The sequence below is a fragment of the Tubulanus polymorphus genome, chromosome 4, assembly GCF_964204645.1.
Source record: "Tubulanus polymorphus chromosome 4, tnTubPoly1.2, whole genome shotgun sequence".
In the NCBI taxonomy this organism is placed as follows: domain Eukaryota; kingdom Metazoa; phylum Nemertea; class Palaeonemertea; order Tubulaniformes; family Tubulanidae; genus Tubulanus; species Tubulanus polymorphus.
The window spans coordinates 25,441,444-25,462,039 of NC_134028.1; the positions used below are offsets into that span (position 1 = coordinate 25,441,444).

A 20,596-nucleotide genomic window follows, 5' to 3' on the forward strand; every position below is an offset into this window, starting at 1 on the left:
TAATTAAATTAGAGGGTAGGGTACCGTGTTTCTACAGAAAATAAACAAACCCTCAGATTCATGTCTCTGTACTTGTCGTAGTCTTGACGTATATAAATTCAAGAAAGAACACCAGAATAGTTGTATAAAAGCCTCCTCCTTCATAAAGAATAAAACGAGAAAATTTGATATTTTTTGTATTCGACAATAAATTAATATTCTATTTATTAACATGATAGATTTGTCTTTAAAACAAAAACAGTGCTAATTCAAGACTTTGGCCCATCAAAAATCCCACACATGGGATGAGACCACGTTATTTTACATGTAAAATTTAAGTTGCAAGAGAATAGATTTATCGAAGCATTCATATGATAAATATCATCCGGACTCTCAGGCATTTCAATAATAACGATAAATTTACGTGCAACAAACACATTGTCAAATACATAGCGACGAAATTCGAAATAAAATGCATATCAAGAAGTGGTTTTTAGATGCGGACCATACATAATTAGAAAGGCAGCACCAATTAAAACATAATTTCAAAGCGATTAAGAAATGTTTTATAACCCAGAACAGTTGTAGTCCCTTATTCATATTGATGAACGTAAACAGGTTCGAGTCAGATGTAAGTCGAAAGAGTGCATTATATAATGTCACCTGAACTCGCCCATACCACGCCATGAAAGGAGCACCTGCTTAATCCGCATTATCTGGGATTAATGGAACTAATCCGATTATAAGAATTCAGGAACGAACACCATGATACTTTACACACATTTAAAATGGCATAGGCTCAGCTCCAATTAGATCCGTTCAATTCTAATAATCGTTGAAACATTTTTCTGACAAATTCGGAAAAATCATTCATCACCACAGTGTACTGTATATATGGTCTGTTAATCAGGGGCTGGTCCAAGCTAGAAGAAAGGAGGTTCACCTCATATGAATAGGGCACTGTATAGTAATGGCAGGTGTCCCAGCAGACGCAAAGTGCTTGCAGGGGGTGTGGGGTACCCTCCAGAAAAATTTTGAAAATTTAGCTACATCTTTATGCAATTTTAGTGCATATCATTATTTAGTGCTTATTTTCAAAAGGGTTTGGTCAGAAAAAGGGTGGGGGGATTCAAACCTGCTGAACCCCCCTCTAGATCGGCCACTGTTAATGATAACCAGATAAGATCATTACACGGTTTCAATTGATCTGGATTAAAGCGAGGATTAATGTAATTTCGACTTGTATCTGACCAGGGCTGGTAAAAATCATCAGTCATCTGTTCTAATACATTTCGTACATGTATCACATAATTCGATAATAGAAAGAAGTATAAAGATAAACAAAGTAAAAAATAATTGATCATTAACCACAACGATAACGACTACGAAATGACGATGTTGTTTCTACAGCCGTTCGATGCCGTTCTACGTCGTATTTGAAAAGATTCGATGTTTTAAAATAAAGTTTGATTATCGTTTCATTCAATGAGGATTGAACAGTTGACAGGAGCAATCAAGGACTCCGCTGTGGCAAGCGAGGATCCACCAGGCTGCCGGATTTTAACTCAGTCTCCCAAGATTGGTCTTATCTGTTTAGCGACATGACTTGCCTAATTTTTTTAATGTCGGAGGCTAAGAATCTACACCAAATTTATTTGAAAATGAATTAAATAGTTGTCATAATGATAAGCACATCATCCAGTGGGATAGTTGGAGCAGCACAGTCTCTGCAGTCAGAATGTGACAATGGGACATTTGGAGCAAAAATCCATGAATTTTCAATGACTTTTTGAACCTAATTTTAGGCTACCAAATCTGAAAATTATCAAAAAAGTCATTGAATTGCTTTAAGATTGACTTTCTCACTCAGTGCATGTGGTATAGATTTCACTGAAAATTGATTTACTAACAAGAAAAGTTGACACGAATTTTAGTGAAATGTAGAAGAAATTGAAGCGCAGTAACCGAGTGCCACTAGCGACACCTGGTGGAATCCTCGCTTGCCCCATTGCTCTCAAAAATCCTTAAAAAACATAACTGCATTTTTTTTCAATGATAAAACCTGATAAGATGCGTTGATAATGTTTGTTAACTTACATCAATAATAAGAATAAATTAAGCTATGATAAATTCAATAAAACATAATCATTAAACTGTCATTCTATCTAAAACTGAATACACAAATCTATAATACACAAATTTACAATACTCGGTACATAAATTTACAATGCTACGTAGAGGTAAAATGTTAAAACGCAATCGCAAATATCATGATGTCAATTATACACGATGTTTAATGACTTGTAGGCGACCTTTTTTACAAGCCAGGTAATGAGAAATATAAAATTCCCGGTAGTCAATTACGAGTATTTCTGGCCCCAAAATCAGTACATAGCCCAGCTGCGGGCTTGCTGCAAACCCAGATCACTTGATTTCCTCGAATTATCGCATGCCCCGACGAACAAAATGTTCAAAATTGTCAACGCGATCACAACCACTGAATTCACTTGCCTCGGGGAAAAATTTGCCTCAGGATATATCGAGATGGCACATGTTATTATCTAACATTTTGAAACCAAATTCAAAGATTTAAAATTTGCAGCGACGAGACCACGATTCAAGTGCATGCAACGAGGATGGGCATTTACTTGAACCCCTGAGAACAATACTATTTTTATATCAGGTAGTTAAGTGTGTTAACCTCGCTCTACAAAATATACAGACCCAAAATACTGGCCTCATTCAGGTCATATGGACCAGCCATCAGGTCCGTACGCAAAATTTGGCTGACTTAGCTTGAGAGGCAAATTGTTGACGCCTTCCCGCATGTTCACAATTTTTAGCATTACCTACATACGAGAGAGGAGAGGCCAATCCTTGATTCCCATGGATGCGTACGTACTTAATGAATGACCCCTTTTGGCAATAATTTTGTACTGTTAAGTATCAACATTTAACAAATATCTATGATTTTCCGTAGTTAAAATCTAAAACAATCAATTACTAAAGCAGCTACATAGCATTTTTGTTGAAAGTTAACACAAACATATACATATATACCAATATATATTATGCCATATACGAGATATCGAAATAGATTTAAGGCAAAATTACGAAGAAACTACGAAGAATTATTGATAATGAAATAACCAGACAACCAAAAGATTTCATAGATTCAATCATCAGTATCAGTTAGTACCAGTTTATCACAATATTCAGATTTTGATTTGGACGACGACGACGACAATGACGAACAATTGTTCGGTAATAATATGGCGGTGACACGACAAAAATCTACATTACGTTTACTTTCATGATTTCATGATTATCTATCGTCTAACAGAATTAGGTAATTTCTCTAGAATGAAGCCATCGGATGTTTACTTCATTAAACTTTCATGGGAAATCACTAATACATAGAAACAAAGTGGTTAAGGTTTGGTTTAATGTATGGTTTGTTTCTATGGGTGACTATATTCATAATTCAAGTGCAAGTGGGTCAAATAACCAATTCGTCACTTCTTCAGATAAACTCAGGTCGACTTACGACTCGACTAGATCGTCGTAAGAACAGCGGTAGTATACAACACAACACGTGACACCTGATCACTGCTTCGATCGTAAGAGCACTCAGGTCGATTACTACTCAATCATCGTTGATCAACAATCCGAACTGGTTGTAGAAAAAAGAAGTTGTTCCATCCTTGCGATTCGGCTTACAATCAGTCTGCGATCAATCCACCGCGCGGTCGCAAGTTGTTAACTCACGTCGAAAAGGTCCCTGATTAAAAAATCGCAGACTCGTCTTGTTCCGATACGACAATCTGATCCGGTCGATCCCTCTGAGCTTAACTTCAGATAACTGGTTCTGTGCCCTTGAAGTATCAGTGATTTCCATGAAAGTTTAATAGTTATTAATATAATACAGTGAAGTAAACTGCCTAATTTACATATATCTGATATCCACTTCGTCGTAATGAGGTTCCGGCTTATCCTTATTCCCGAAAGTTTTCTAAGACACATGTTCAATCGTTCAAACACCGACATCAGTTAATTTTAAAATACCTCCAACCTTACGGTACATTTATGATATAAGTATTATTTTTATAGTTGCCAATCCTTAAAACAACATCAAGAGGAAGGGGGGCCGAGACTTCCACCTATAATCGTCATGGCTATTTTGGTAATGTTTACTGCGTACAACTGGGTACATGTGTGTATTGCATTGTTATTTGTTCTACTACTGACCACAACGAACGAACGTCACAACCTACAAATATTCGAATACTCGCTCAACTCCGCCTCTAAGCGACGACGTTGTCGGTTAAATTAAGAACGCCACGTTTCGTTAACGCCTCCGTCAACATCGTGTAAAACTGTAACTGTTCCTCGGGTTTCAACATGAATACGTTCTGTAATAGTTTACCGGGACTCGGCGCTCTGCAAATACATAAACAAATGCACGTCTGAAATTTCGAGAAAAACAGCAAAAACTACCGCTAATAAGGCCATCTAGTAGGTACACACGCTAATTCTAGCTCACGTTCAACCCCCTCCATCGCCTTTCCAGCAAAATTTAGTGGAATTTAGCGTACAAAATAGTCGAACCCGCTCGAGACATCTTAGTGGGAACAAGCATTATGTTGATGACTTGTTATAAACTTAGTAAACCGAATAGGAAATACACACCATTATTAGCACTCAAAAGATAGAGATGACTTATGATGACTTAAACAAGTTTGACTGCATATGAATTATGAATCTGGCTCGTCAATTGTTAGGGATGTTTTGTTACAAATTTTGAGAACTCCAATAAATTGGACGGCTCGTATTCAGAATGTTCGTACCTTATGAAGCTGCTGAAATATACATTTATAAACGTCGCCATGAGTAACTGGCAATCGAATCTGTCCATCAATCCACCGTGACCGGGAATCGTATCGCCGAAATCCTGAATAAAATTCAGAAAGAAAATCCATTTTATATGTTCCATGAGCAGTTTCGCTGGGGATATAATAACACGAGATTAGCATGATTAACAGGCATTATCAATATCAGAGTTCATTTTCACTCGAATTAGAAGCAGGTTTCTAAAAACTACGGAATTCGAACAAAGGGGAAAAATGGATGAATTCAGGATTTTTCATATTTCTCTAAAACATCATGTATTTCATATTTTTTCCAAAAAAAAACCAAGGATTTATTTTTCACATTTACTTCCGAATGATTTTTCCAAATTTTCACATTTCATATAATGCCAAGGTACACAATAACATAAGCAGTTACTAATCACAATCTGTGGAATGCAATTTCATGAACTTTTAACATAGCTTGTGCATAAATTATGAGCTGCATAGTAAAAGGCATAAAAGCAGATATAAATATTTAGAATTTTTCACAAATTTTTCACATTCTTCATATCAATCAAACCCTCGGTAACATCAATCAAGGAGGCGCTTACTTTGATTTTGAACGCTCGTTTGAAGCCGCTCGCGAAGAAGCCACCGAACGGGCCGATTATCGAAGCGAACAGCGACATCGCTACAGAATGCAACAGGAATGGATACGTAGTGACTGTTTTCATCGGAATAAAGAACTGTAAAACAAAACGTAAATTGCATCAAAATACACCGGTATACGTAACATCAGTAATTCAGATGTTTGACCAGTGATGATCTTTCATTGATAATTGATTTCGTAGTAGACTTGGTAAACGTGATAAATTTCGGTAATTATCATTTGACAATTGTAACGTTAGGAGTCATTCATTTATTACGTACACATTAGGGGAGGGGTGGCCATCTTTCCGCTCATTTACAAATTTGATTGTAGTTTACAAAATGAACCCAGCCCACTAGGGAAAACGAGGTATCATTTTTTCTTTTGGGTCATTCATTTATTACGTATACATTAGGGGAGGGGGAGGGGTCAGTGCAATTGCGTACTGTAAAATTCAAATTTTATGCGTACGTAATAAATGAATGATCCCTTATAAGTTCTTGAGATGATTAACTCGGAATTTCACACTACGACAACTAGGCTTTTTAATTTTTTTTTTTTTTTAGAATATTTTGGACTTTTTTTCCATGTTTTCACTTACGAGAAATTTCGGTATTTGAATCTCGGTTAGTCTGAACACAGCTGGTATTTCGCAGGCCATCGATAACGCGTTCAATTTGGCCGAATACTCAATCGGACAAATGAAGAAATTCCACTGCAGCAATACGTATGACATCTGAAAATATCAACATAATTACCGCAATTAAGTGATAGTAAATGCAGCGCCTACAGACGCGAGCTTACTGTCCCGTCTCTGAAAAACTGTCGATATCTCAATAACTCGTTGGGATAAATTCTCCAAAGGACACCCTTGCGCCTGCCAGTGAAAAGATCCACTGCGACCATCCGCAAACAATTACGTCACTTAGACCCATAACCTACGTGAATGGCACATGAATGGCGTATGTACTCTCAACCAACGCGAATGGCGCATGTACAAGGCCATCGTCTCTCCAAGTCGCAACTGTACGTGTTGCGTTGCAAGCAGTCGCGAATCGCCCTACGGGTACGTCGTTTGTTTTGGAGATGTAAAACTCACCCCGAGTCCGAAGAGAATCGCCCCTACCGGTACGTCCATCGTTATGGAGATGTAAAACTCACCCCGAGTCCGAAGAGAATCGTCGACACGGCTCCACCGATGAATCCTTCCCATGTTTTTTTCGGCGATAACTTGATGAGCGGAGTTTTACCGAAGAAAAATCCGAACATGTACGCCATGATATCGTTACAGATAATCATCGATACCGGCAACAAGAACCTGACGAGAAATAATACGAATAAATCAAGAATCAACCGAGCAATTAACCTTAGAAATAATTCAACTAACATCATCTTACCAGATCAAACCTTGGAAAATGTTCTGCATGATGAAATGAGACTGAGTAACGACTATCAACAGAGTTACGTGAGTCCATCCGAACTGAAAATATGACGACCAATCATTTTTACTTCAGATATTTTCTTCTGAAGCATATAGGTATACACTACTATACTTAAAAAGATATTCATTAGTGCCTCCTAGATGATAGAAGGATCTTTTTGTCACCATTTCAAAGCTATGACTATAAACTACAAAGCGAAGACGACGCAAAGCGTTTTTCAAAACCCTATCTTAAATAGTTTGGAAGTTATATAAGGATAATGTCATACAGATCATGTAGCACAAGTGGCCCACGGGTTAAAGATTAAAGAAATTCAGGAAATTCATGGATTAACAGGTCAGTCAGGTGCCATATCTAAGTCAGGGGGAGTGAAACAGATGTTCAAAGGATGCTACCCTTCGATACTATGACAAAGACCTATTGTTCTATCACAGAATTTAACTGTATTCATAGTTCATGACCACAAACTATATCAGACCTACACCATTCAGTAACTAAAACACACTGTTTTGATATAAATAGGAATATTCTATGGTATATGTTTAATCAATGCTAAAGTACTGCATGTTTTAATAGCTGCGCATCTGCTCCCAAAACATAACCCATTTATGACTAGATTTGAATAATGAAACACATGGCTGAGCGATGTACAAGGCAGAAATGGCCTATAAATCATATGCATCCTCATGCTTTCGATTTTATAGGGATTAAACTGAATGTTTTTTCTAAATGACTGTGATTTTAGTGTTTTTTTTTCTTACCAATGTGAACTGTTGAAGATAGTGTTTTTTAACTAGACTGCACACGAACCAGACGAATCCGGCGACGTACATCGAGAATGCTATAAACCGGTGATAGGTCATCAGGGGTAATAGGAAATGCTGCCAAAATAGAAAAGGGACAAACATTTCGGTTATTAGTAGAATAACCTGCAGAATCAGACGAGAAGGATAGATTAAAATCAAAATCCAAACTGAACGCTGAAAATTTCAAAAATCAAGAATTAAGATCGAAAATTAAAAGGCATGCTATTTGGATGCTGAAACACTGTCTTTTAATTCTTGAAAAATTCTTTTACGAAATTGGTATTTGAATATGGTGGTTTTTCTCATTTTTTCGTCAGACTACGACAAGGTTAACAAAAGTTATCAACACGTACCTCTTTCGATAGCAAAAAGCTGAAATAATCGACGAAACTTTCTCCGTAGAAGAAATAGTTCGACGTGATTAAGAAATACCAACTCAACGTACGGAACCACGGTAAATCATGAGATCGGTAGACGACGTAACCGATTGTGATAATCTCATGAAAACATTTGATTTGTATCGCTAAAACCTGTAATAGAAACAAATACACTGAGAAAATCGACAAATCGCAGTTCCATACTATAAATTATCAAATAATTTGTCATTCCAGAATTTGAAGATTTTTTGAGTATTAATCCTTTCAGTGCATTTAAACCACAGTGCGGAGTATGAATTGGTGATGGACTTTGCTAGTGCACCGCATCGCGGTGTATGGATGTTATAAGTAATTAGTTTTAATCTCCAATGAAAGATGAAAGCATTTGTCAAACTAGTGAAATATTAATAGTAATTAACGATACACCACGCTGCGGTGTAGATGCACAGTTATTAACTTAAATCAAGGATAAGTTTTTTTTACTCTGGAATAATGTGTTGTCGTTATTTGAATACGTACCAGTAGAACTAGCGCAATCGGTCCCAGATAAATAACAAACCCGAATCCAAATATCATAACCCAGCTGAATATTCCTCGAATTATCCAGTTTTTCCATCTAAAAAAAAAAGCGAAATTTCAACTGTGAATTAATACAATGTAGGAATCAGGAATTTACTTCATCGTCGAAATAACGCAATGTAGGAATTTATGGATTTATTTCCTCTTCGAAATAATTAAACACAGTTCGTAAAATGTAGCTAAGAAAGGCTGTATCATTTTCATTTGACCTGAACGTACAATCATTTAGGTGGATAGGGTCAGGGAAATCGAACGGAGTATTGGGCCTCAGGTTTTCTCGACCCCCCTCATGCGTTTTGTATTTCGAGAGCCTCTGGTGCTCAATTTATCAATGATACAAATGTGAAGAATTATCGACCCTATCGTTGGAAAAAGTTCGGGTCTCCTTATCACCCTGGATCTGTACCCGAACCCGAGGAAGTTTATTTTCGATAGCAAAAAGCTGAAATAGTCGACGAAACTTTCTCCATAGAAGAAACAGGGTCTCCTTATCACCCTGGATCTGTACCCGAACCCGAGGAAGTTTATTATTTTGAGCAGGGTGGGTGTGGCTGCAGCTGTATTCATGTAACAACGACTGCGAGTAGAGGAATGCCTAGCTGTATGCTAGATCAATACACACATCTATATCAATTTACAACTATCATCAAATTCTATTCTCTTTCAATACAATCATGGCACGTGTACGCACTGACAGGCTATGCGTGTTATCAATCAATAACGCAATAATCATCGAACAGTGAATGACAGCGGTATTCAAACCTAATCATAGCTTTCCCTTTCGAGACACACGTATCATAAAAAAACAAATCCTTTTACCAGAGCATAACCTTTATTTTCTATGATGATAATGTAGGATGCAATCCCATTGAAATAATGATAATATACATTTGGTTTTACCAGAATTTGGGACCTTTTTATCGAAGGAGTATGGGGCGGGGGCGGAGGGGGTGGGTACTTAACAGGACTTATTGATTTAACATTCAGCGCGTGAGTGTGATTTAGATGATCGACAGGGTCCAGCATCACACATTTCCAGATTTGACAACACAGAAGCTTTTAACTTTCAACATATTTCATACCATTCCTCCTGAAGACGGTTTTATATTTCATTCCTGATTCAACCCTTTCAGTGCTGACTAATTAATACCATATAGTGCTGGAGAAAATTTGAAAATTCTCAAAAATTCCACCCTAGTGTGTTGAACAATGGGAATACCACTATAGTGCGTCTACACCGCAGTGCGGTGTATCGTTAGTTACTAGTATTTCACTATGTTTGACACTTTCTGCCATTTTTCAATAGAGATAATTACAAATTACTAATTACATCAATACACCGCAGTGCGGTGTACTAGCAAAATCCATCACTGATTTATACACCGCACTGCGGTGTAGACGCACTGAAAGGGTTAAGATGATTATAAATATCGAAACGTAGAATAAGTATATCAGCTCAAGGAAACATTTCAAACTGTTTTTATTCATGGATCTTATCATCTTTAGCAGATGCCCTCAGTATTTCACTGCTAGTTTTTTGTCAATATTTGTCATGTTTTATATGCACGGTAACTGCGGTAGTTCTATCTAGCAGCTATTTCCCGAGAGACGATGTTTACACACACTGTGACATATACTGTCGGTATTTCAAACAGTTGCCATGAAAACCACCGGGCTGAGACTATTTCTGATCCAGGGCTATCTGTTTAAATTCAATTAATAGGTCAGACGTCTCTTTTGGGATAAAATTAATTAACGAAATCGCGTCATCAAATGCTACATCAGTGTGCTCAGCAACAGATTTTAGAAGGGCAGCCACCCCTTTCATTTTAACATCCACCCCTCTGAAAATCAGCCACCCCTTATAGAATATCTGCTGCCCCGACCAGAGTGGATTTCAATTAATTCTACCAATGCTTATAATTGCTTTGCAAAATATTGAGCTAATGTGAAAAATAGAAGATTACACAAAAATTAAGCTTAATTTTTGTGGGGATCAAAAGCCTTGCTACTTGAGCCACCATGATGTCATACACTTAACAATGAATGCAACCCCTTTAAAATGCCAGCGCATGGAAAACACTGTCTATAGGCTATAGGCTATAGCTCTATATCGATACAAGAGTTCTTGACATAATTTTTTTCAAAATTTTGAAATATTGCTTTTTGATAGATGAAATATATTTGTCAGGGATACGTTTTGATGAGGCAATCTACTGTTCATAACGGACAATCATTGTCAGGAATGCATTTTAATGGCAATTTATTTTTCATTGCAGAACAATATTTCTGTTTGGGAATATATATTGATGAGGTAATTTATTTTACAAAGAGGATGAAATATCATTTCAAAGACCCTTTTTACCCAACAGGCAGTAGTAGAGAGACAATTTGGATTGAAAATAATTCTCGTGTAAAATCAATTAAATTTTAAGGCCTAAATTTATTTATTTCTTAAATTCTATTAGGCCTAAGCGCTTCAGAGCCTTCAGGAATACTAATAATAATCATTAGGCCTATTATTAATTATTTTCTAAAAACACTATTCATGGTTTATCAGAATCTAAATTGCCGTTGATTTTAATCTCAGTAGACTTTCTGATTAATAAACTGATTTTAATTACAATCCCTAAATCAGGAATTCACGCAGCGCTGATTTATCTGACTTACCGCGGAGGAATTCCCTGTAAACTTGAGTTAAGTATTTCGGGTGTATTATCAGTTCCCTGTGGTATAGTGCTGGTCGCGTTCAAATCTAACCCGGGAGGAGAATTCGGATCCTGCCCAGACTCCTCTTGTTCTTGCATCGAAGACTTGCCCTAGAAAAGAAAATAGATTATTAGGTCAATGAATTTGGCCCTGTAAGAAAGTAAAAAATTCCAGCTTTATTGAAGCACTATGTCTGACAATGCACTTTCCCTGAACCCTAAAACCTAAGAGCCAATGATGAAATAATTGTAGCCATGGGTATATGGACCAGTGATTGAAGCCCTATTCTATGGTAGGACCTGCCCTGGTCTGTTAAAATTAGAATATTAGTCAATTTAACTGTTATGTTAGCCTTATTTATTAGCCTAAGTCAGTGTTCAAGAGTAAGACACCACAACAAGTAAAATAGATAGTTTTGCTTAAAAAATTCTTGGATCCTAGAAATTAAACTTCATTTACTCCCATACACCTTGCTAAAATGTTTCCCATCGAATCCTTTTCAGAAGAGAATTCCAGAATCAATCGAAAAAAACCAATCGAAAAAACTTAGCGGAAGTGAAACAGACTACATTTTCAGGGGTAGGTCAAATAAATAGCTATATTTACCGCATCTGCATCATTTGACAGTTTCTCCGAGCTACCCTTCAGACCGCTATCATCCTGAACTCTTCTTCTAACATCAGTCATCTCGAATTCCCGGTACAAATTCGTTCAAATACGGCAAAAAACGAGAGAGAACAAGATCGAATCACATCGCTTCACGGATTATCAACATTTTGTTGACATCTCGTCGAATATCGCGAGAATAAAGAATATCTTATCAGATTCATTTCTAATCTAATTTTGATCTATTTTCGAAAGTTTATTATCTTAAACTGATCATATATATTCATAATCTTCAAATTATTTTAAATATTCTCTTACAACTTTTCCTGTTGAAATTGGTCGAATAATCGCGTGCGCGCGTATGCCGTCGTTAGCTACATTTGACTTGTTTACATGTGACACGCGCCTGTAAAATGTCAGTCTACATGTAGATATTGATACTCCCCTAGCAAGCCTCTAGAAACTGAATTAAACGCTTTCGTAGCTCGAATCAGGCCCAACAAAGAACGTTATCACTTACCTGAACATTAATTCGTACTTGTAAAGATGATGAACAGTCAAAATTCGAATCCGGAGGACCCTGCTGCTGGTGGACCACAGGAAGAAAATCAAGATGAAGAACAACAGTGGGATAGGGTTTCTGTATATGGTACAGATAGAATTGGAACTGGTGCAATGCTATTTTCAGGTCTCTATTTTATTTGTAACCATCACTTACTAATTGCTGTGTATCTGTATATCAACCTTCCACCAAGAAATAGAGCGAGTTTTGAATCATTTTCTGCTTTCAAAAACATCACAAAATCAACTGAAACTGGTCCTGTTGTGTAGCTCTCCTCAGAGAAAGTTATTGAATTTTGATCTATTCAATGAGCTTCTGGGGCAGTAAGGTTAGGAGCCACAAAACAGTGAACAAGCTGTTCCACGTGCCTCCTATGAAAATCTGATTTTTCAATAGGCCTATGGTTTTTTTTTCGTTCGAAGGTCCCGATGGCTTGCGGAATCACGTTATGAAGATAGAATCGGAACATCGTTACGTAGGAGAAGGAACTATGTCGTCGGAAGGCACCAGCGACGTATCGTATTTATGGCGCGCCCCTAGAAGTCAGCCAGCTCCTCGACCTAAAACAGCTGCTGTAGGCTCGATAGGTTGGGGTGTCCCTTGGCTTACCGATTGGTCAGTTCCGCAAACTGGTAATCAGATAAAGGTATCGTCATCGAATAAACTATTATTTTCAGGGGCCTCACAGTAACTGATTTCACATCTACCAGGCGATCACCGCATTGCAGTCTAAGGCTAATAATATTGATGTTGATGTTCTATGTTTTGTTTCAAGTTGAGGGATTTCAGACAGGAATGTGAACAACGCTATACTCATGCCTACCAGAATCCATGGTAAGTTATATAGGGTTGATGGATACCTGAATACCGTTTTTAAATCTCATAAATATTCCAATGTGTTTATATATAAATCTCTCTGGCAGGTATCCGGATCCGAGATCTGAAGAGGATACATATCGCGTTGGTTACGGTACAAATGGATTCAGATGTGGTAAGGTTAAAAAATCTACCGACCGATTCAATCCGTATCACTCTATTGCCTGGTAACGCCCTAGGGCCAGTCGCACTACCAGTCTAAGACCATCTAAGTTCAGTAGACAATCTAACAACTTAAGACTAATATTAGTCTTAAGATTTTAATGCTACTTTTGGATTCAATTCATGACTCAACAACCAGCCTCGATTCCAGCCAGTTTTGACCAGTGTACTTATCCTCAACCTATTTTGTAAAATTAATCATAAGTTTATCATGAGAAATCTTGCTTTCCTTTAAGTCTTTTACATAAGTAAGTATTGTCCATTTTAGTTTTAAATCCTGTGTAAAATGATCTATGCCATAATGTTTCAGATCTCTACGATACAGATGGCAGACCGAACACAGCGAGACCTAGTGCCTGAAATAGTTTCCATTGATTTCATATTCTCAATCCAATCACAATATTTACCAATGAAAAGTTTTATGAAATTTTCATTTGTTATTTCACAAATATTTAGAGTGTAAAGAATAGTAGTTCTAATAGCTATAATTGTATATTTCTAGGCTTTGGTGTTGATGGTTTTTTAGATGCATTTTAATTATGGTCGCTAGTCATTAGGGTTAACTGTTTCAATACTGATTATGTGCTCATACCTATTTACTGTGGATAATAATAGACAATTAAATTATCAATTTAATTTACTAATTTAGGGGGAGGGTGAAATATAGGTAGAGGACCATTCGTAAAGTACGTACTCTTCCAATGGGTCAAAATTGACCACTGCTCCCTAATGTACATACTTAAAATTGTGTACATGGGGAGAGTGGGTAAAAGAGGGCTTGCGCGTACATGAATTATGGACAGTCCCTAAAATATCACTACTACATACTTCAGAACCCAGTTCTATAGTTATTGGTTAAGAATAGAACTAAAAACAGTTGAATAATTCAAAATGGAACTAATAATCTCAACTTTCACAACTGTGGAACTGGGATGAGCCTAGAGCTGTCCAGATAATAATCTCAACTCCTTCTCACAACTGTGGAACTGGGTTCAAGAGAACAGATAATTTGCAGATTTTCTCATTTAAGAGTTAAATCTTCTATATGGTAAATCATTCAAATTTAGATTTTTTTGTCACGAGATTGGCAACAATTTTAGAATGAAAAATTCAGATGAAATTTAAGATAATAAATCGAATGTACCATAAAAATCGAAACATTTAGTGCCTTTTGATCGATGATTTAAACTTTGAATTATATGTATGTGTGTGTGTTGATTTTAGAGATTGAGAGTAGTTCCAGTATTTATTTCTAAGACTGTGATAAAAATATCGTTTTAATTTGCTGTGATTTTTTCTCCTATTTTCTATGAATTGTTGTTTTTGCTATACAATTTCACACGACGCTTAAGTTCGGTCGTTCACCTTTTTTATGAATCATGATTAAATGATTTCAAATTTTGTAATTATTACGCAAAAATGTGCTTTATGATTGACCAAAAATAAAATCATTATTTGAAAAGAAAGTTGAAGTCGGTTTTAAGTTGATTTTCGTCTGGGTCACAGAAATCAGAGTTCGTGCAGTCATATGCTTTTGTTTTAAGTGACCGACTGCAAATTGGTTGGGAAACAATAGCAAGACCTCCGTCATCAACATATGACAAACCCTCGAAGTTTGTAAATCCCCTGATGATCTTTTGTTGTTACGTGTGGTATGTCTCCACTTATTGGCAGACAAATTATGACATAATGTGCAAATCCTCTATTGGCACTTGAAACCCTGCATTTCAAGATATCGGCAAAATTTCATAAAGCTATTTCTTATGTAAAATGGTGTTTGCAAACGCTACAAAATGTCAAAAGTTGATTCGTAAGAAGTAAGATTTGATTTAGGTTAAAATCTAATATAATATCATGGTTGATTTATTGCGTTAAAAAAAATCATAAATAAAAAATTTTCCTACACACATTTAGTACAGTAGTAGATCTCGGTTAATCCGGACCATTTCATGACTAATAAAATTGAACCAGTTCATGAGAAATCCAGATTAAACATCGTGGTTTACATACATTTCAGCCCAGATCAGAACTGATCAAAATCAAGATTCAACTGATCCGAATGAAGTGAGGTCAACCGTACATCAAAATGTCTAAAATTCACACACATTTTCACAAGAACGTTTTTTTTTTTGGATTCCTCATTATGCGAATCCGTTTGACGACTAGAAGAATGTTTTAATGTAGTCCGTCACATAAGTCACCCATACAGGAATGTATCTTTCCGGTTTTTCGAACGTTTTATTATCAACTCGTAGCGATCGATTCTGCATTTTTACGTGTTCCTGAAATATAGCAGACGTAGAAAGTATGAGAGCGGACAGAGTGAATTTATAAAACGGCACCATCAAATATTGCAGCGTCCTTTACTGGTTTAAGTCTTGAATGATAGGGGCCAGTTTTACAGACTGGTATTAACTTAAACCCGGGGGCTAACTCAATTGAAAATGAATTGACTGAGTTAGCCCCTGGGTTATAAAACTGGGCCTTGAGTACCAATGCAGATATGATATGATACAAGAATTAGAGGTCGGGTGCAGATCTAGGTAGGGATTACTTTTAATACCCGTCTCTCAACAAACATACAATTTTGTTGGAAACTCTGGTGAAAGGTACAGCTGGTGTATTATTCCTGATTCACACATACCTGTTTGAGTTGTAGCTGTAATTGTTTATTACACGTAACGAGAGCTATTTGTGCTTCTAAATCACGGTATACTGATCTATAACCTGTTACAAAAACAAAGAAAATTATCATCAATCATAACATGGTATTTTCAGCCAGTTTTGTAGACATCACATGGTATGCTAGGGACGCTCATGAAGTACCGTATGTACACGAAATTGTGCTGATTATCTCCTTCATCTCCTCACCCCCATTCGCAAACTCACATTTTCCCTGATTTTTCCATGTTATAACACAAAATTCTCTGAGTGAATCGGAGGAATTTTTTGGTTTTCGAATGATACAATTCATTCATTTTAATGAATTCAATATTGATAGAGAAATGCGCGGTCAACCACATCCAAATTCCCTGAGTTTTCCAGCGTTATTTTTTTTGCAAAATTTGTCAAAGTCTCTGAATATATTTCTGAGATTTTTCAAGATTTCCAGGTCAGATGCCACCCTGGAACTAACACCTCAGGTTTGAAGGTGTTGAAAATGATTCATAAAACCAGCCCCTGGCGACTAACTTACCGAAATTTGGAGAACCTATAAGCGTTAGAGTCGGAAGCGTTTGTCCAGGTAAATAATACCACAATCCTTTCACGTGAAATGTCCATTTATCTCGATAATACTCGTATAGTTCGACGCGTGTCGTCTGACCCAGCGAGCAGACGCGTTCGTAAAAGTTCTTCGCTATATAAGTGTACGCGTCAGGTATAGCTCCTGAGAGACCTTTAGCACCGTAGAACCCGTTAACCTTGAAAATAATTTGTTAAATCATCTTTAGCCAGGTTATCATAATTACACATCTAATTGAAAATGTAACTATTGTAAGTTTTTGAATCAGAAATTGTGTATTAAGATTTTGAGAATTGGTAATTCAGTGGTCTGTAAACTCGATTTTTGATTTATTAAGCGCCTAATTGGGAGCAAATTGGGTAAAAAATCCTGGTCCAAACTGTGTCGATTTAGTCATAGTCTACTCTATACTACAAACATTTCTTATTGCCGATTTCTAAAAATTGAAGGAGTTTTAAAGGACCTATAAAAGCATCTTCTGTTTAGAAGTTTTTAAGGAATCTAGGAGTCGTAGGCACCCTGTTACAACTATTTATACTCATACCTGAGGAGACGCCATTATGATGTCATATTTAGCTTTCGAATTGTTGAGTATCACATTCATATAGTCAGAAGTCAAATTAAAGTAACCCGACGCCAGGTATAGCCTCGACTCTGCCGACGCTGAACTCATTAGGACGCGTGTCACTATTTCATCATCTTTGATACCTAGCGGTCCCATTTGAATCAGCGGATAAACCCATGTGTCTATTCCACTTGTCTCTCCACTGTCATCATCATCTACAGTTTGTTCCGCGGCCGCTAATTCAGACACCGATTTGATAGTTAATTGTTCACGAAAATCGATGGATTTTTGTGGTATTTTACTCGCGACATAATCGAGTATCCGTTTTTGTGCTTCGGATTTGAAATTTTCGCCCCCATCGGCCTCTGGAAAGAAAACACCAAATGCAAAAGCTAGATTTCAAAAATACATGTCCCGTTGCGAATTAGAGTTAAGCAGTTCAAATAAAAGGAATTTCAAGCATGTTTAAAAGCATTTTTCATTTAGAGTTCTGTTCCATTTCGAATTGAAATTGGTGCATCCTAATGAGTCAACTCTAAGTCAAATCTTAACTCAGTTAGAACAGTGAAACTGGTTTTTGTGTCGGCTTCGTATTTTTTTGAATGACGAAATCTGAATTTTACTGCATAAAAAATGAATATCATCAATATTGACCTGTGTAAGGATGTGGCATAGTCGGGTCGAACATCACCTCCGAATTGTCGGGCAAAACTCGAAACGACATCGACGAAACCGTGTCGACTAATCCGTGGAAAAAATCCGCTAATTGCGGACAATCTTTGATTAGGACGTATCGATCTTGACGATTCGTGAAATACGAGTCGCTTAAATTCGCGCTGAAATCACAACAGAGAAATAAACAGCGTGAAATGAGACGTTTTAGGTTCCAGCATTTCAGGGGCCAGTTGCTCAAAAGCATACCGTTGAAAAGATGCCATTGTGACAATTGAAATTACATAGTCATCATGGCACTGAATGGAATACATTAACTTTTTGGAAATTGTTTTAGAAGTTTCAGAGTAAAGTGTATTTTCTAAAATCAAGACGAGATTTGGGGTTCACGAAAATATTTCCTCAATTCAGAGGAGTGAGTTTTTGAGGAATGAAGAAGCGATTTCAAGAAGTGGCGTCATTAATGTACATACCCGCTCAGGATTAGATTGTCGTCGAACAGATAAACTTTAAGATGCGAAACGCCGATCGTTTCGTTGAATCTGTCCGGTAGAACGTTCTTCCAGAATCCGCGCAGGTTCGGCGTGTGATACAACGCCAATTGAACGCGGTCGTCGCCGAATTCCCGCATCATCGGCAAGAACATCGAACGCGACGAAAACGCGCCTCGCGATCCGCGCGTATAGTCCAACAGTACGGTTAACTTGAAATCCGGGTCGCTGGACTTATTTACGGCTTCGCGTAAACATTCAACCTGAATCCAAACGATCAAAGAGAAAATTCTTAATCAAATTAGAGAAAGAAAATTTTTCGAAATAAAGTGTGATTTCTTTTACCATTTCTTTCTCCAATTTGCCTGTGCCGAGGTATAATGACGCGAGACAAATTCGTTTCTTAGCATTCTGTGCCTCTTCCTATTAACAAATCAAATCAACCATGTGTTAGTTAGTTAAAATTTACAAAGGTTTTCAAAATTTTCAGTTTAGGAGTTTTTCAAGGAATCAAGGAGTTGTAAGGACTCCGCAATGACCTAGCATCCCCAAGTACGAACAAGTGAGAAAACATGTTGGGGCCTAGCTAAAGAAAATAACTGACCTTCAGTTTATTATAGAAATCTTTAGGATCAGCTATTACTGCGACGTTATTTCCAGAGATACCATAACAGGGCGTTAATTTACCGATCCATCCGAAATTTCTCAAAGACTGGCGCTGTTGCCGCACCTCCGAGGCGGCGGCCATCATCGCATTATTCTCCGATTCCGATTGGACTTCACGCAGAGGAACTGCCACTTTATTGCTGAAACTATAAATGGCTGCAGGTTGAACTAACGAAGATCACTTACATCAAAAACAGCGACTCAACCGGACAGGATTGTGAAGTTTTAGAATTTCAAGTATGCAAATCATCAAATCTAAAAAAATTCCTTTGACCTAAGCAGAGTTTTTACTTGTTTTGCACGAATAACTCCCCTTAAACACAACTACTATTGAATTCAACAACACATTTTAGCCAAACCATGAAACCAAAAATCAGTACTTTTGGTTTAATAGGTATATGTTGAGCCTTGTTGACATATCATACTCTATTCCTTGTTACTGGTTGCGCTAGACTGCATTACATAGGCAAAAATACAGTTCGTCAAAAATTATCAATTAAACATTAAAAGAGGTGTTAAATATGATTATCTTATCTTGATGAAGAACTGGGTTATCAGAACAAACTTTGATGTTCTGTTTTTAGCCTAACATGGCATTTTTAGAGACCAAACTAAAAAGGACTGATATCAAAAACTGGTGATAGGTTGCTTTTTTTAGGAAACTTGCTAGTTTGAAATTTTCAGCAAATTTTGAAAGGTAAGGCGAAGGGATTAGGCCATTCCTTAAGTTATGTAAACACAAATTATTACTAATTCATATCCCATCCCTCTCCTATACATACAATTTTAAGTAGCCTAAAGAAAAAAATGGACTAACTAATTTCAAAAATTTTTTGGGCCCTTTTGAGACTCGGGTTCTTTTATTGTCATTGGTTGGTTAAGCCAAGAAAAAGGGACGTAGGTCGTCGTCAGGACTCTTGTTGTAAATCTTGTATCAAACTTTAAAACAAACGGGGAAAAATCTGGCTTCTCTTTTCAAAACGAATCAAATAAAACATGAAGATATCCTTACAATCTTGGGATTTTCTGTATAATATGACCTAATCGTTGTTCAGAAAGTGGTGGAAACTTCATTTAGGAAAAGAATTCGCGAAAATTGGAAATATTGAGTATCGAAATTTAGTACAGTCGACGACCTTGAAAAAATGCCTGATAATGTCTTCGTCACCGATTTTTCAATTCAAAATTTATCAATTTCCCAAAAATATATATTTTCAACACAGAAAGTCTGCGAATCTATGGAATTCCTCAAGGGCCATACGACTTACGAATTACGCTTTTCTAATTACGCGTTAGCATGAAAATGATATTAGGCTCTAGAAGAGATTTGGTAAAGAGCTGATGCATAATCTATTCATAAA

The 20,596-nt window shown here is 36.9% G+C and overlaps 3 protein-coding genes across 3 annotated transcripts; 1 reads left to right on the forward strand and 2 right to left on the reverse strand.

Moving 5' to 3' along the window:
* Positions 1 to 195: 195 nt before the first annotated feature.
* LOC141904025 (phosphatidate cytidylyltransferase, photoreceptor-specific-like) lies at positions 196 to 12,151 on the reverse strand. Its single transcript, XM_074792465.1, has 11 exons — positions 11,998 to 12,151; positions 11,353 to 11,501; positions 8,623 to 8,719; positions 8,080 to 8,256; positions 7,682 to 7,801; positions 6,876 to 6,958; positions 6,640 to 6,796; positions 6,080 to 6,214; positions 5,441 to 5,575; positions 4,827 to 4,930; positions 196 to 4,419 (listed from the first exon to the last, which is right to left on the reverse strand). Exons 1-11 carry the CDS (start codon positions 12,076 to 12,078, stop codon positions 4,284 to 4,286), a joined length of 1,374 nt encoding a protein of 457 aa, XP_074648566.1. The 5' UTR covers positions 12,079 to 12,151; the 3' UTR covers positions 196 to 4,283.
* Positions 12,152 to 12,415: 264 nt separating this feature from the next.
* Positions 12,416 to 15,015, forward strand: LOC141904050 (protein SPMIP2-like). The gene is made up of 5 exons (XM_074792500.1): positions 12,416 to 12,685; positions 12,982 to 13,205; positions 13,335 to 13,393; positions 13,483 to 13,550; positions 13,908 to 15,015. The coding sequence occupies exons 1-5, from the start codon at positions 12,544 to 12,546 to the stop codon at positions 13,955 to 13,957; spliced, it is 543 nt and encodes a 180-aa protein (XP_074648601.1). The 5' UTR covers positions 12,416 to 12,543; the 3' UTR covers positions 13,958 to 15,015.
* Positions 15,016 to 15,470: 455 nt separating this feature from the next.
* Positions 15,471 to 20,357, reverse strand: LOC141903749 (CDP-diacylglycerol--glycerol-3-phosphate 3-phosphatidyltransferase, mitochondrial-like). The gene is made up of 9 exons (XM_074792026.1): positions 20,248 to 20,357; positions 19,174 to 19,381; positions 18,915 to 18,992; positions 18,552 to 18,832; positions 18,061 to 18,242; positions 17,386 to 17,771; positions 16,794 to 17,019; positions 16,242 to 16,324; positions 15,471 to 15,879 (listed from the first exon to the last, which is right to left on the reverse strand). Exons 1-9 carry the CDS (start codon positions 20,307 to 20,309, stop codon positions 15,760 to 15,762), a joined length of 1,626 nt encoding a protein of 541 aa, XP_074648127.1. The 5' UTR covers positions 20,310 to 20,357; the 3' UTR covers positions 15,471 to 15,759.
* Between the last annotated feature and the right edge of the window lie 239 nt (positions 20,358 to 20,596).

What these genes read in the sequence shown, in the direction of transcription:
- LOC141904025 (XM_074792465.1), bottom strand. Translation starts at nt 12,078, where the DNA reads ATGACTGATGTTAGAAGAAGAGTTCAGGATGATAGCGGTCTGAAGGGT. An exon ending in CGATTCTCTTCGGACTCGGG is followed by an intron (nt 6,215 to 6,639) that starts GTGAGTTTTACA and finishes TGATATTTTCAG; the next exon opens with ATGTCATACGTATTGCTGCA. An exon ending in TATTTCAGCAGCTTCATAAG is followed by an intron (nt 4,420 to 4,826) that starts GTACGAACATTC and finishes ATGTATTTGCAG; the next exon opens with AGCGCCGAGTCCCGGTAAAC.
- LOC141904050 (XM_074792500.1), top strand. Translation starts at nt 12,544, where the DNA reads ATGATGAACAGTCAAAATTCGAATCCGGAGGACCCTGCTGCTGGTGGA. An exon ending in AAACTGGTAATCAGATAAAG is followed by an intron (nt 13,206 to 13,334) that starts GTATCGTCATCG and finishes TTTTGTTTCAAG; the next exon opens with TTGAGGGATTTCAGACAGGA. An exon ending in TACAAATGGATTCAGATGTG is followed by an intron (nt 13,551 to 13,907) that starts GTAAGGTTAAAA and finishes ATAATGTTTCAG; the next exon opens with ATCTCTACGATACAGATGGC.
- LOC141903749 (XM_074792026.1), bottom strand. Translation starts at nt 20,309, where the DNA reads ATGAAGTTTCCACCACTTTCTGAACAACGATTAGGTCATATTATACAG. An exon ending in ATTTCTATAATAAACTGAAG is followed by an intron (nt 18,993 to 19,173) that starts GTCAGTTATTTT and finishes ATTTGTTAATAG; the next exon opens with GAAGAGGCACAGAATGCTAA. An exon ending in GACAATCTAATCCTGAGCGG is followed by an intron (nt 18,243 to 18,551) that starts GTATGTACATTA and finishes TTGTGATTTCAG; the next exon opens with CGCGAATTTAAGCGACTCGT.